Genomic DNA, 15974 nt, shown 5'->3' with positions numbered 1-15974 from the left:
CGAGGTATTGAAACAAGGCTCAAGACAGAAAGTCACCAGGCAGCAGCAAAGCCAATACAGTAACAGCAGCAAATCCTTCTATTTCCTAGACACCAACTTCACGGAGTCTCATATCTGATTATCTGCAGAACAGCACCTCAAAAAGCCACAACCATCTCCTTGACCTTAAGTAATAAAAGCAATTCTCCTACCACTAGGCTGAAGCTGATGCCATAGGTGAAACCAGAATGGAATTATAGAGGTTAAGCAAGGATGGGATAAAGCAGAGAGTATCTTTTCCATGCCTTCAGGCCACATAAACCGAAATCTGGACTCAAGGGTTTATTGGATACCATATACAGTATATTAAAAACTGTGTCCAATATTTGGTATGAATACAAGCAATTTGATCCACAGTGTTTTGCATATTTGTTGCATAGGTTTTCTGAGGGGTCCCAACGTTTTTTCTAGGTCAAGCGACCATAAGCAAGAGCCTATAGGCCTTCACAATTTAAGGATTAATATTACATTATAGCTTAGTGCATGTTCTTGTTTATGTGCAATTGGTAGAAAGGCTGCCAAATTATGACTTCAACATAGATTTTATTTGTTATTATTTTATTCTAGAAATTGTATGGGCTGCTAAATGATGACTTCAACATAGATTTTATTTGTTATTATTTTATTCTAGAAATTGTAACTCTTTGAGTAGCTTTAATTGTAATGGTCTTTGACTGTAATGATAAATATTTGTAATACACAACAGCCCTTGCATGACAATTGCAGAATTGATTCCTTTATTCACTTGTGAAATGTATACCTTACTTAGCAATCTTCAATGGATGAGAGTGCACTGAAATGAAGATTACCCATTCACAGTTAAATATCTTAAATTCTATGTCACTCTGTATGGACCCTCTGTAGTTAGAAGGCCTGATTTTTCTATCCTGGCATTCCTTTACTAATATTTTTCTGGAGGGAGGGAGGGAGGGAGGGAGGGAGGGAGGAAGGAAGGAAGGAAGGAAGGAAGGAAGGAAGGAAGGAAGGAAGGAAGGAAGGAAGGGAGGAAGGAAGGGAGGAAGGAAGGGAAAAAATCAATTTCAGTTTATGAACATATTGCATGGTCACATTGTTTTAAATTTATGAGGAGAATATTTGTATTTCAGTCATTTTCTAATGGACCTTGACCCTTATCAAGTCTCAGAGGAATGTATCTCAGAGTCTGTGATGAAACAGCATTCAGGCCTTTGCTAGCAAGCAGGCTGATAATGGCTAATATTGCTTTTGAATAATATGTGCTCTTTGTGCATGAATCATTCTAGATTGGTCTTTTCAGATACAACCATTACAACTTCACATTATCTCAGTTGCAGGATCTTTCAGTAGCATCAGTTCACAAGCTCAACTTTGAGGTTATAAATTTGTCACAAGAGGGAAAAAACTAGTGATATGTATGTATACTTCTGTTATCACTTCAGAGAGTTTGATATTCATTAAAAAGTTACGATGTTGTCACATTCCAAGGTCATGTTCACAGAATTCTGTCTAAATATTTTGTCTTCTAGGCAACAGAGAATTTGCTGTAGATGATCTTTTGGAATTCAAATCACATCAATGGTTTGGAGCATCTGTGAGATCTAAAGAAAATAAAATTTTGGTAAGTCTTCATTTTAAGGCTTGTCACATACCACTACCATGACTGCATAACATGAGGCACAAAATACAAGCAATAAAAACATTTTTGGAACATGACTATATGTTTTAAAAGCTAAAACATATGATAAAATAAAAACAAATCTAGCAGCAAAAAACCCCACAGCCCATTACATTAAAAAAACCACAACAAAATAAACTACTGTCTAATCTAAAAGTTCTGCATCATATAAAGGACTAAATAAATATTCAATTTCCGTGCCAAAATGAATCACTTTACAATATCCAAATATAAATTCTGAAAAGGATACGAAAGGTTCTTCCTTACAGGTCACTTTTTGATCAGAGCCATAAACATCCAGTAGATAAATATAGCTTTGTCAATTAATCAGGGCCAAATCAATTAGAGCTGTAATTGATTTTAAAACAGCATTTTAAATTTAAATTGGGTCCAGGGATAGTTTGGCAGTCAGTGGAGAGAGAGAGAAAAAAACGCATTATGTGACTAGTTCACTGAATACTGTAGCAATCATATTTAGGACTTTGAAAACAGAATATGAAATTTCTAAATCAGTGTTTCTCAACTTCAGCAGCTTTAAGATTGGTGGACTTCAACTCCCAGAATTTTCAAGTCAGTATGCATAAAGGGTTGGCTATGTCTGTATTGAAATCCTAGTTCTGTCAACTGTAACTCAATTACGTGGGCTCAAGAGCAAGTGATGCCTCATGGAGATTCTCTCAGCTTCATTGCACATCAGCATAAAATTGATGTACAAACTCTTCCCCCCTGAATTTTCTTGGCTCATTTGAGCACATGCATGAAGCCACTACTTAACTGAATTGTAAAATACAGCAGATCAACTCCTCCCACTTAATATCAGCAAACTCATAGTAGGGCTCCTTGCAAATTTAATATGTTTGTCGGGGGGGGGGGGGAATCTTCAGCCCAATTGTTCTGAAAGGCACATAATGTGTCTTCTTTGAAAAGTGCATCCAGTAGGTAAACAGTATTCAGTTGAATAGACTTACCATCAGCACATTAGTGTTTTTCTTTGTTTTCCATAGCTGTTTGTTCATAACCATTATTTTCCCTTGATTTTTCCCATGGCCACTGCCCTTTTTAAAGAACTTTCTAAATACTTCATCTGCAGGCATGTGCTCCTTTATATCACTGGAGAACTGAACAGAAAGCACAGAGGGAACCTGTGGGAACTTGTTATCTTTACGATGGGTCTAAAGCTGTTGAATATGCTCCTTGCAGGTCAAGTATGTAGACAATGTGTTGTTGTTACAATTACGGCACAAATGCTGTTTTCTATGTACCACCATATTTCATGCATTGTTTAGAGGAATGTGCCTTAAACACCCATATTTCCTGTATTGTTCCTTCGTCTCTCTACAATCCTTTGGGTGGATCCTTAACAGAGAAAACAATGGAGAGAAGGCAAATCTATCTTTTCAGCACTTTCTCTAGAGTTGGATTTCATAGAAAACACTATGAAGATTTGAATCTGGAAATGAATGGAAGAGGGTAATCAGAGTATGATGACTTGGATTTACTTGTTCTGTCCCATCCACCCCCGGCCACAATCTCTATGATTTCACAAGTCTGTATCTAACCATGAGGATACCAAAATGATAAAAACCCAGATTGTGACATCATAATGGGAGCTTTATCCTTTCGTACTTGCCCCTGAATTGATCCCTTTTTCTGACTCAGCAGGAGTAAGCTGATTTGTTAGGAGATTTGTGGGAAATCATGCAGCAATTCCAAATTATGTATGAACTGCAGCTTCTGTGGCCCATTCCGACTAGGATTCAAAATAATTCAGGGAACCATTTTGCAGTTGCCTTAACATCTCTCCCAGCCAATATCTGCAATACTAAAAGAAACAAGATCACGAGAACATACAAATGAAAAGATTGTTAATATTTCTTTTCTGAAGCTCTGTAGTTAGAGGATTAAGCATGTCATAAAAAACTTCTTGGACTCTCCCCTAGCCTACAAGGAATCTGCAGAGGAATCCCTTTTCCTGTTTTAATGCAAACTGCATTTCATTGCTATGTCTAGCCATAACTGTGTTGTAAATATAGAAGAGCAACATGTCACTACAGCAATGTTTATCTTTCCCATTTATATTTTGAAACAGGCAGTATTTTAAGCCAATGTTCTTTGTAATAATTCAGAACAAACCCTTCTCTCATTTGTTCAATATGTTGGTAGATCTGCACACCTGCACAATGTAGGATTGACAAAGCCCTAGGAAGTCCTGTCAACTGATGTCAGAAGGATAGTTGTTAACAATTTTGCTTCCGGTGCCTGAGTTCAGCCTCAGAAATGTGGCTGTCAGGCAGAGCAGAATACATGCTTCTCCTAGCAGGTTGCCAACAGTCAGAGGGGGGTTCCTACCAGTTTGCACCTATTCGGTAGAACCGGTTCGTCAAATCTACCGAACCGGTTAGAAGAGGTTCCACCAGTGGACCCGGAAAGCAGGCCACACCTACAGAAGAGGTTCCAAAAAAATTTGAAACACACCACTGACACACACACACACACACACACACAGACTGACACAGAGAGAGAGAGAAAGAGAAAGAAAGGAAGAAATAAATAAAGAAAGAAAGAAAAAAGAAAGAAAAAGAGTGAGAGGAAGATGAAAGAAAAAAAGAAAAAAGGGACAGAGACAAAAGGAAGGAAAGAGAGAGAGAGAGAGAAAGAGAAAGAAAGAAAACACATGGCCGGCAAGCCACTCCCACAAAGGAGGCCACACCCACAGAGTAGGTTCCAAAAAATTTTGAAACCCACCACTGCCAGCAGTGTAGTTTTGTCCGAGCTGTAGGAAGTGCAAGGCTACTTGTCACTGAAATGCATTCTCAAAAGCAGCTGGTGATCACCTTGTAACTGGCCTGCATCATCTAAAAATGTAAGTGAGGAATTGCAGGACCGAATACTGCCTCTCATCATCTTTTCCCCCTTAAGAAGTACTTATGGATTAAAAAATAGGGAGGGGGTAAGAATGAATGAATTATGGGCTACTCATAGTGATGTGGGGAAATGGAATGGAAAAACGAAAGAGGTTTCAAAGAAGGTAGAGTAAGAAGACCCTAGCCCTATGAAGCTATCCAGAACAGCCACAGCCGCCAAGGATATTTCCTGTCAGAGCTGAGTTTTCCTACAATAAATTACAGCAAGCAACTCTTCATAGACTCTTCAGTTTGCACACCAGCTTTCCTCATTTTGCGTAAGAAATTTTGTATTACACAACTTTACAATCGTTTCTATTGTTTCTTATTGCCACAGCAAGTACTGACGCTGAAGGACAGGGCTTTTGTCAAGGTGGATTCAGCATTGATTTTACTGAGGTATGAAAGTTATTTCTGCATGTTTCCTTCTATCTCATAACTCCACAGCAGAGGGCAAAGTGTCTGTAAAACCTAACTCTGGGCAGGGAAGTCAACCAGAGGGAACTTTACAAGCAACATCTTATTGTTTCACTCCTGTGACCTTTTTGTACCTGTATTGCAGTGACGTGCAGTCAGGGGAGGCAGGGCGTCACCACTGTCATTATGAAAAGAAAAAAAAAATGTAAAAGGAAAAAGGCAAGAGCTGAGGTCAGGCTGAGGTAGTTGCTGCCAGAGTCCCAGTGGATGACTCTGCTTAGTGCTTAACTGTTTAAAAAAGCCTCTAAAAAAGTGCCCTCTACAGGAGGAGGCGGGAGAACCACGTGCCTCTTTATGATCATTCGAGCAGAGTTAAGCAAGAATTAAAAGCCGAAAAATTCCTTATGTAGATGAGGCACTTGGTTCTTTCGCCTCCTCCTGTAGAGGGCGGTTTTTTTAGAGGCTTTTTTAAACAGTTAAGCAGAGTCATCCATTGGGGACTCTGGCAGCAGCTAACCCAGCCTGACCTCAGCAGCTCTTGCCTTTTTCCTTTTATATTTTTACATTTTCATCATGGCAGGCAAGAGCAGAGTTGAAATCCTCTGTGATTGTGAAACAGCAGGACGCCTCGATGTCCGACATAGAGGCAGGACATGTCGGACATAGAGGCGGGGCAGCTAAAAGCCACTTTCTTTCTTTTTGCCTCACCAGCCATAAACCTCACCGCACGTCACTGCTGTATTGATATTGCATGCATGTGTAAAAGGTGGGGCTTTAATGGCACAGTCATGCCCTCATCTTGCCTTTTTTGATGAAATTGGCCTAGCTGAAATTATTTACTTTGTCCAGGATAGCATGGGAGAAAATATACAAAGAAAATAAATGGCTAAAAACAAACAAAAGAAATATGCTAATCCTTTACTGTATCTTGTTCCTTTACACTTAGATGGGAACTCGGTTTAAAAAATTCTCTTCGATTTCATATTTTAAACCTCCATCAAGTATTTTAATTCTGAAATTTTAATTTAAAATGCTGGGATACATAGAGATACACGGTCGGAGGCAATGGACGTATATTCCTCTATGTACAAACATTTGTCATTATATAGTAACAGAAAATGTGTCCAACATGGACAGAAGTAGTGAGCCGCAGAGCAGGATGTCATTTCTGTAATCTCATCTTGCCTTGTCCAACGCAAAGGGCTGCACTTGATATGTACCACAGAAAATTTATTTCCTCCCTTATGGTAAATGCATTAATTGAGAAATCGGGACTGTTAAAGTGAACAATTTATTTGGTTGAGATGCATCTCCTACACATTTAGAATTCTGTGAAAGAGCCTTAATGTTATCTTGGCTCAAGTTCGGTTCTTGTTTCTAATAATGACGAACATTTCAAAGATTTTTGCTTCCATGCATCTGTGATCAATCTTAACTATGTGTTAGCCTGGAACAGTAAAATGAAACGAACAGAATGTTAAAAAGTTATATTTATGTAGTTACTTACCAAGCATGTCTCAATTGTATTAAAATAACCAAAATATCCTGTTTGGAAATTGAACGTTGAAAAATTTGACAGTCCCTACACACCAGGCTTGTTCAAGCCATTATTTATTTATCACAGCATCCAAATAAAAGTGCAATGTTCAAACCAGAAATTAAATTTAATAAAAATGTAGCCTGATAAAATAAGCCAGTATCAGAAACCAGTGCAATCTTTATTTCTTTGTTTAAACTTTATCCTCAAGGATAGGCACCCATAGAGGCTGGCTTCTTTTATCCAAATAATGAAAGCAATATTACACCATAAGCTCCATTCCTTTCAAATGTGCGTGCAACATCATGACACATGTACAAAAGGAGCAGTCTGCATCTAAACACTCTTTTTTTCCCCTTTGAAATAATAGAAAATACTTGTAGCTGGAGGCTTTAGATTATGGTAGTGGTTTGCTTTCCAAGCTTGTTTCAGTTTAGTTTCTGAACGTTTCGTTACCAGATCTGGTAACATCATCAGCAGGTTTTTCTTAGCTTAGCTTATAAATGTCTTGTGTGCCAGTTTGGTCATTTGGTCACGCAATTGGTTGTTCCTTTGGAACGATATTTAAATTCTGAGCAGCTGATTGGTTCTCTTGTTGATTGATCATTCGAATGGTCTCTTTCTGCCTGCTTTCATCATTCTACATGCCACAGCTGCCACAGACCACAGTTGGTGTAAGCCTAGAACCTGATCTTTTCCACCTCCTAATATTTCCCGGAAGAGGATAGAAAAGAGGACATTCACCTCTGGGCTTCAGCAAACTCATGTTCACACCCCTAAATTACGTCTTAGCTTTGCACCTAATGCATACCATTAGTGTCTTAACTATTCTATATGGTGGGTGAGAAGTATTATCTTTTTCCCCCAATCAGAAGATTGAGAGGGAAAAATACATTTGCCTAACGGTGTCTATTCAATCAATGGGTAGCAATGAGGTTTAAATGAGATGTGTTATGCAACATTTCCCCCCAAAAAATAGCAATCACAGTATAGAAAATGTGAAACACGGAAGTTGAATACCACAAAATATAAATGCGCTTAACAATATGGTGGGAAATAAAAAACAAAAATACTAATGTTAGACTGGCTAACATTTTCTGTGCAGGGAATTATGTGACGTTCGAGACATGTCTGACCCTCCACCCCACCCCACCCCAAAAATCATTCATCAGACAGAGTGGCGCAATTTTCAGTCACTGAATGTTCTAACAAGTTCCGCTCAGCCTGAGTATTTATTTTTAGATATTACAATAAATTATCTCTGTCTTTCCTGTCTAGAAAGACAGAGTTCTACTTGGAGGACCTGGAAGCTTTTATTGGCAAGGTAAAACAAGGGGTTTGATGAATAAAATGAAGGTTACTTAATTTGTTTAACCTTGGCTTGATGTAAAACAAAAATGATTAAATTTTTAATTCCACAGATACTGTGAGTTAGAAGTAGCTGAATTGTTATGTGGGAATTTTTAGTCTTTTTCCTATTGAATTTTCTTATCTGGTTTTTTCCTATGAGGTGCCTGATCCTCGTAAGTCTATAAGCAGCTATAGGAAGGGAAAATGCAATAGCTTTAATGGATTCCCTGTTGTAAAGCAGAAATATCTTTTTAGAGCACCTGAATGTAACAGAAATCCTAATATAAAATAACATTTCCTGGTGGCAGGCAGAGGCCTAAGCATAGAATATGTAAACAGTGATTATATTGTTTACACATTACTGAAATAGCTCAATTTTCAAATAGTAATGACCATTTACATTTAATCAAATTACATATTTATCTATGTAATTTAATCAAATTACCCTATCTGGACTACCAGACTTCAGATAGTTATCAGCAAACTCTTTACTTCCATTAAATTGTCATCTGGTTTTTTTTGTTGTTGTTTTTTGCAATCCAGACTTTTTTTTTGGCAAAAGTTAACTATTAAACTAAGTTATTGCTCTGCTCAGAATTTGAAAATGACTTTTCTCAGCATGAGAATTTTTGGAGATTACGTTATGCGCATCTGCATGTTAGGCTTTAATGCCTCATGCTTCTGTTAAATTAGGATCCCAGATACAAAAACAGCAATGAATATGATTTGTCTTTATAATGCTGCAAGATTGCTGTTTTTCTACCACAGAATACTGTTGTGAAGATTAATCTGAGTCGGTTTTTCCAGCTATTAATTGTGGGTTTAGCCAGACACTCAAGCCTAGGAATTAGGTGTAAGTGCATTTGTTGAGCCACTCAACAAGGTACTGAAATAATGGATATACAGGTCACTCTGTTAAATCTATACTATAGTATACTTCATAGGGACACGGTGGCTCAGTGGCTAAGACGCTGAGCTTGTCGATCAGAAAGGTCGGTGGTTCGAATCCCTAGCACTGTGTAACAGAGTGAGCTCCCATTACTTGTCCCATCTTCTGCCAACCCAGCAATTTGAAAGCATGTAAAAATGCTTGTAGAAAAAATAGGAACCACGTTTGGTGGGAAGGTAACAGTGTTCCTTGCGCCTTCGGTGTTTAGTCATGCCAGCCACCTGACCACAGAGATGTCTTCGGACAGCACTGGCTCTTCAACTTTGAAACAGAGATGAGCACCGCCCACTAGAGTCGGGAATGATTAGCACATATGTGCGAGGGGAACCTTTACCTTTATAGTATACTTCTATGAACTATCGAAGACCTTCTGCTACGGAGTGTTAAATTTAAATTTACTGGCAAAAAAAATAGAGAGAGACTAGTTGTGTCTCTGAAACTTAAATTTAAACAAAAGTAATTTGTTGTGGAAGCGACTGCCTGCGAAGGCTCCTGGATTGGGGCTGGAAGGCGGAAGCGGAAGCAGTATGCTCCATCCCATATTTGGGTAGACCAGGTTGCCGTGATAAACCTGCCTCATTGGAAAAACACCTCTGCTAAGGATTTATAGATCGTAACTTAATTGTGAGTGAGTCACGTAGGATCGTGCTATCTTTACCCCTTTTATCAGGCCAAAGATACGCTTGGTTAAATTCTTCACACCTCTTTATTGAAATGAACCAAAACATTATTTTATTTTCAGACTTAGTTTGATTTTCCTCTATAGTTCTATTCACAATTACCTAGTAGTAACAATAGCACTTAGACTTATATACCACTTCACAGTGCTTTACAGCCTTCTCTAAACTGTTTACAGAGTCAGCCTATTACCACCACCACCCAACAGTAGGACTAGTTTCCAAGCTGACATTATAGAATTGCAAATATCTGCTCAGAACTGTATTATTTCAAGATATATTCTCTTTTGCTTTTTTCCAGGCCAGCTAATCTCTGATCAAGTGGCTGAGATTGTGTCAAAATACAGCGCTAAAGTCTACACCACCAAATACGATCACCAGTTAGCAACGCGGTCCGCTAGTGCTAGTTTCGATGACAGTTATTTGGGTGGGTACTTGACTCTGAAACAGGAAATGTTGTAAATTTGTGATAAAACCAATCCTAACACTTACTGGGATGCAGCTTCCCAATGAAATTAGTGAAAATATGTTTGTTTTTGATGTTTCCAAAAGAAGAACTGTCCTATATATAGCCAATTATTATTATTTTTAAAAAATGTATGACTGGCACATATTTACTGGAGAGTTTTCAATTTTACTCTTCAAGTAATTATTTTAAAAATGCAGTCTATACTTAAGCTGTATTGGGTAGTGAATTCTAATTCTGCAGTTGTATACAGGCGTGACCCGACAATTGCGCGATAGACATATGCGCGCCGACAAAATAGCGGCGATTAAAATGCGACGTCAAAAGCGCGATGACAAAAGTGCGATGACAAAAGCGCGACGACAAAAGCGCGATGACAAGGACAATAAAAAAAATAGGGTTAGGGTTTTGACGCAATTTTGTCGTCGCGCGTTTGGAAGCGTGATTTTGTCAAAAATCAATTAGCTATTTTGATGGCGCTCATTTGTCCGTCGCGGTTTTGTCGGTGCGCATATGTCTATTGCACATTTGTCAGTGAACCGTGTACAGGTAGTCCTCGACTTACAACAGTTCATTTAGTGACCGTTTCAAGTTACAACGGCACTGAAAAAAGTGACTTACGACCATTTTTCAGTTATAACCTTTGCGGTTTCCCCATGGTCATGTGATCAAAATTCAGATACTTGGCAACTGACTCATGTGGTCATGTGATCCCCTTTTGTGTCCTTCTGACAAGCAAAGTCAATGGGGAAGCTAGATTCACTTAACAATGTTACTAACTTAACAAGTGCAGTGATTCATTTAACAACTGAGGCAAGGAAGGACATAAAGTAGGGCAAATGTCTCTTAACAAATGTCCCACTTAACAACAGAAATTTCAGGCTCAGTTATGGTTGTAAGTCGAGGATTACCTATATTCGGTTTTTTTCCAATTTTGAAAGAGAAATAGCACCCCCTATCAGTCAACTGTGAGAATGATTTCAGCAGCTCCGTGAACAGGTTTATTTTAAAATAGATGTCTAAATATGTTTTTGGGTGCATCTCAAAATAGAGTATCTCCATGAATTATTGAATTATTAATATTAATTCTTGAGTTCTCATTTTCTCATTTACATGCTTGACAGGTTATTCAGTTGCTGTAGGGGATTTCAATGGTGATGGCATAGAAGGTATGTCTTGGTTCATATTTGCACAAACTGTCCAGAAACTAATGAATTTTGAACACGGGGCAGGGCGGTGGGGATATTGAAGAAGTGCTAGGAAATAAATAATCCAGATGACCTGTTGAAATCTGTATTAACTTTTGCATGTCTGCGTGTAATTATTTTAGCTACTGTATTTTTCCTTGGGGCTGTGAAAGAATAAAGATCAGAGAAAATTCTTTCTGCTTTCATTGCAGATGTAGTAAGAGGTTTCTGAGCCTCATTAGAGATTGTGAATATAGAAGATTGTTGTTGACTGTTAGTGTCATTTCAATATATTCTGCCTCTCAGAAGTATTCTCATTTTGTAATGACAAAATGTAATATCACAATGTAGTCCCTTTTTGTGTTTTCATTACAATCCATGCAAGTACCTGAGGGACAGAATTTGTGTTGCAGTGAAAACTCATTTATCATTCCCCTCCCTCCTTTCCCAAGGATACACATAATCTTGATGCACATAATTATAAGAGCCGTGGTCGTGCAGTGGTTAGAATGTAGTATTGCAGGCTAACTCTGCCGACTGCATGCAGTTTGATTCTAACTGGCTCAAAGATTGACTTAGCCTTCCATTCTTCCGAGATCAATAGAATAAGGACCCATATTGGGGGCAATATGCTGACTCTGTAAACCGTTCAAAAAGGGCTATGAAGCAGTGTATAAGTCTAAATGCTATTATATTGCTATTAAGGAAGCACAACTGGTGCTTACCTTTGAAAGCTTCCCCGGAGCCCTGTAGGAGAATGATGCCAATATAAGATAATTTTCCTCAGGATGTAATAGCAATAACACTTAGACTTACATATATACCATCATAGTGCTTTACCGCCCTCTCTAAGCGGTTTACAGAGTCAGCAAATTGCCCGCACCAATCTGGGTCCTCATTTTATCGACCTCGGAAGGATGGAAGACTGAGTCAACCTTGAGCACTTTAGAATCAAACTCCTGGAGTGAGCAGTGAGGTAGCCTGCAGTACTGCATTCTAGCCACTGCGGCACCATAGCTCTACAATTCTACAGTTCAACTTTGTTTGAGCAAAATGGAATTGAGTCACTCCAAAAAGGCAGTTGTATCCCTGAGTGAATTGGAGTGAATCAAACCTGCGGAAATATGCATCCGACCCTCCCATCTGTTCCTCCATCTGTGGAACAGGTATCATGGGTGAAGTGGACTCAAAAGTCTTTTCCCTGCTCTTCATACCACTCTAAAAGACTCTAAACGCTTCTTGAAGACTGGGAACTTTCCAGAAGAAACAGACTAGATCCCAGGAGTGAAAAAGAAAGTGCAGCTATCTAGAAATGACCTATGCCACTGGCTCAAACCCTCCGGAAAAACAAAATCAATGGAAAAGGAGACAGCATTTTTAAAAGGAATTTCTGTGTAAGGAGAATTTGTTATACATCTTGTTCCCACGGTCTTACATGATTCTCCTACTCCTATTACCATTGCTTACTGCCAATATATCATATATTTTGTCTTTATTGTTTTGTATATCTTTGCCAATCTATAAGTACTTAAGGAATCTGTTCGTTCTAGTTAAAATAGTTCTCTTATACTGTAGCTAATGGATAGAGAGCCAGCTTGGTATAGTGGTTAAAATACCAGCCTAATAACCAGGAGACTGTGAGTTCTAGCCCCATCTTAGGCACAAAGCCAGATGGGTGGTCTTGGGTCAGTCACTCTCTCAGCCCTACCTAGGAAGGAGACAAACCACTTCCATAACCTCTGCCAAGGAAACAGCAAGGATTTGGTCAGGCATATGCTGAGAATCAGATATGATTGAACAGATGGGAAAAGCTAATGCCTTTGTGAAAATAAGAATAATGAACTAGAGGGGAAAACTTTCTGAAGGGCATTGATTATACCTACACAGGTGATGAAAAATTCCTTCTTATGTTTTCAGATTTTGTGTCAGGTGTCCCAAGAGCAGCAAAAACTTTGGGCATGGTAAGGAATTTAAATAAGGCAGAATTAAATAATTGATTTATTCTTTTTAGCAGCCATTCAAATATGCAATGGTACAGAACTTTATTTATATGCATTGTGCAGGTATCCATTTACAATGGGGAAACCATGGCATCCATGTATAACTTCACTGGAGAACAGGTATGGCTTGGTTTCTATAAGAGGGAAATATTTTTATCTTTATCTTTTACCAGGATAGCAATATTTGGTGATATCATACACAAAATAAATGAGGAAAAAATAGGATAGAAAAATATTTTAGAAAGAGAATGTGGTCATAAGCCAGCTGTGATAACCAAATTCAAAAATCATGGCCTCTGTGTATTACAATTCTGAGAGAAGGGTTTTTTTCTGGTGATCTTGGCTAACCTGATGGAAGATGCTTCCCCAGTTCAATGTTCCCTCTGATTCTAGCAAGTGAAATAACTAATGGAAGAAGAAGAGCAATTAGTAATTAGCCTGAACAGGCCAATAGCAAAAGGATTGTTTTTTACCTCTTACAGATATAAAAGCATATGCCATCTGAGGTAAACACCTGCTCACTGCTAGATTTACAATATCCATATAACATATATCCATATAACATTTCCCTTGGAGATTAGATCAGGGGTCCCCAACCTGAGGGGTTTGCAACCAGGTTGCAGAAATGGCTAGCATGCACACACATTCTCACTTGTGCAGGTAGTGGGTGAATATGTGCATGCGCCATTTAAGTGAGTGGCAGGTGTGCATGCGCACTGCCACCTAAATAGAGCTGTACGCATGCTTTCCAGCTGCTTGCACGGAAACATCCCCCCGCCAGTTCACAAAGGTGGAAAGTTTGGGGAACTCTGGATTAGATGGTTCTTTCCGTAAAAGAGAACCCATTGTCTTCTAAAACAGTCTGTTCCATTGTTGGCAATTTCTTACGTCTGAATTTTACCCTAAAGCTTAACCAAAATCTGCAGATTTCCAACTTCAAGCCATTTGTTCTGATCCTCCTCATATATTTACATGGCAGTCTTTTGCTCTTTGAAGACAGCCATCATGTCTCACAATCTATTCTTCTCCAGGCGTTTGGGGTTTTTTAACTGTGGATTATGATGTCCTGGGGAGTTGAGAACAAATGATGCAGGAGGGAGAGAACAGAATATAAATCCAAAGGTGGCTCTTTGTCAGTACAGTCATGAATGATTCTGACCATGACCAAATTGGGTTCTGACAAAAAAATTCACAATATTTTTTTTTTGGGGTGGGGGGGCAATTTCCCCTTACCCGCCTTTTTTTTTTTGTAAGCGCCAAATTTCCAAAATTAGATTTGGGTCACGAGCAAATTGGGTTGCGACCAAAGTTATGGAACAAATTATGGTCGTGACCAGAGATTCTACTGTACTTACTCCTATTGCAGCTAGTCAAAGTGATAACAAAGTCAAGATTTTCCGCAGTTGCTGCTATAAAGAGAATGACCCATCTAAACTAAACGTGGAACAAGAAATAAGAACGGTGATCTCAGAAATAAATCTCAGACTTTGGGAATTACATTATAAGTTCATCCTTCCCACTAGAAATATGGCTTTAAATTTTATTTAATTTTTTATTTGTAATCCCCAATGAAAATATTTTATTTTTTTAAAAAGCTGCGAAGTTGTTTGTTTTCATTAAAAATTAATTATTGAAACAATACCCTATTTCTTATTTACCTCTAGTCTCCATTAAATTGTTATCTAAGGGAAGGATGGAATCACAACCATCCATTCATCATTTTAGGAGATCACAACCCTACAGAGTTGAGAAACCCTGCTTGAAGGCATCAGTGTTCAACTTCAGTCCCATTGGATTTAGATTTTATTAATATTTATTAATATTGGTAATTTTTAATAATTTATTATTATTATTATTATTATTATTATTATTATTATTATATTTTATTAATATTTATTAATATTGGTAATAACTGATTGACCTTTTATTAATATTGGTAAGGCTGGAGCAGCCTTACCATTTATAAATGCCCCTTATTCCTTTTAAAATTGAAATTCTATGAGTAGTTATAACGGTGGAGAATATCCAGTGATGTGCTTCCATTCATATTACTGTTAATAAAATAAAAAGGGTAAAATGTGATCTGAATGCTTTCTATAACAAGGGAAAACATTCTATTTTCTGTTCTGAGAATAAATATGCAGAAATAACAAGGAGAAAAAGGTTATAATTCTAGCCTTTGAAATATGCATGGGAAGAAAGCTTTTCGCAGGTATAACATACCTCTCTAACTTCTAGGTATTTCTGTTTAATGCAGCATTTCTTTTGTTCAACTTTGTTACCCAGATAGCTGCTTATTTTGGATATTCTGTAGCTGCCACGGATATCAATGGAGATCAGTAAGTTATGCTTTTGTTTCATACTTCTTGAAAAGGAAAAATAAAATCTGTTTCTGTAAAATCTTGCCTAAGGTAAAAGTAAAATGTTTGAAAGAACAATGGAAATCTGTTAGCATGCATATTTAACTCTATTCCCCTCCCCCCTCTTGGAGTTTCTTCTGTTAAGATTGCTTGATATAGTTCTCCAAACATTTTACAAATAGCATATTTAATCACAGATTAAATCTGTCCACAGATTAAGCCAACCCTCAAAACTTCAGCCAAAATATCAGGAAAAATGCATCACTTGCAAATAAGCTGACACTTGAATATTTAACCGCAGCAATAAGTAGAAAACTGCAAAGTGTTAGATTGTCGTTTGTAAAAATCACTTGATTTTAAGCCCATGATAAATAGAACCTAATTTTTGGGGTGTAACATTCTCGGCTTATTCACGAGTATATACAGTAGATTGTC

The 15974-nt window shown here is 37.9% G+C and overlaps 1 protein-coding gene across 1 annotated transcript in view; it reads left to right on the top strand.

The window, feature by feature from the left end:
• Positions 1 to 15974, top strand: part of ITGAV (integrin subunit alpha V) — a 76159-nt gene that overhangs the window by 34903 nt on the left and 25282 nt on the right. The window contains exons 3-11 of the mRNA XM_087708090.1: positions 1545 to 1636; positions 2784 to 2898; positions 4934 to 4995; positions 7829 to 7874; positions 9828 to 9953; positions 11117 to 11161; positions 13097 to 13140; positions 13243 to 13299; positions 15466 to 15518. Coding sequence (XP_087564216.1) covers positions 1545 to 1636; positions 2784 to 2898; positions 4934 to 4995; positions 7829 to 7874; positions 9828 to 9953; positions 11117 to 11161; positions 13097 to 13140; positions 13243 to 13299; positions 15466 to 15518 — 640 coding nt within the window. The remainder of the gene's footprint in view (positions 1 to 1544; positions 1637 to 2783; positions 2899 to 4933; positions 4996 to 7828; positions 7875 to 9827; positions 9954 to 11116; positions 11162 to 13096; positions 13141 to 13242; positions 13300 to 15465; positions 15519 to 15974) is intronic.

This window comes from Thamnophis sirtalis, unplaced genomic scaffold (assembly GCF_051295495.1).
Source record: "Thamnophis sirtalis isolate CommonGarterSnake01/CBP01778 unplaced genomic scaffold, rThaSir2_p1.2 scaffold_1, whole genome shotgun sequence".
In the NCBI taxonomy this organism is placed as follows: domain Eukaryota; kingdom Metazoa; phylum Chordata; class Lepidosauria; order Squamata; family Natricidae; genus Thamnophis; species Thamnophis sirtalis.
The sequence above is the reverse complement of the archived record's forward strand: the minus strand, read 5'-3'. Positions and strand labels throughout refer to the sequence as shown.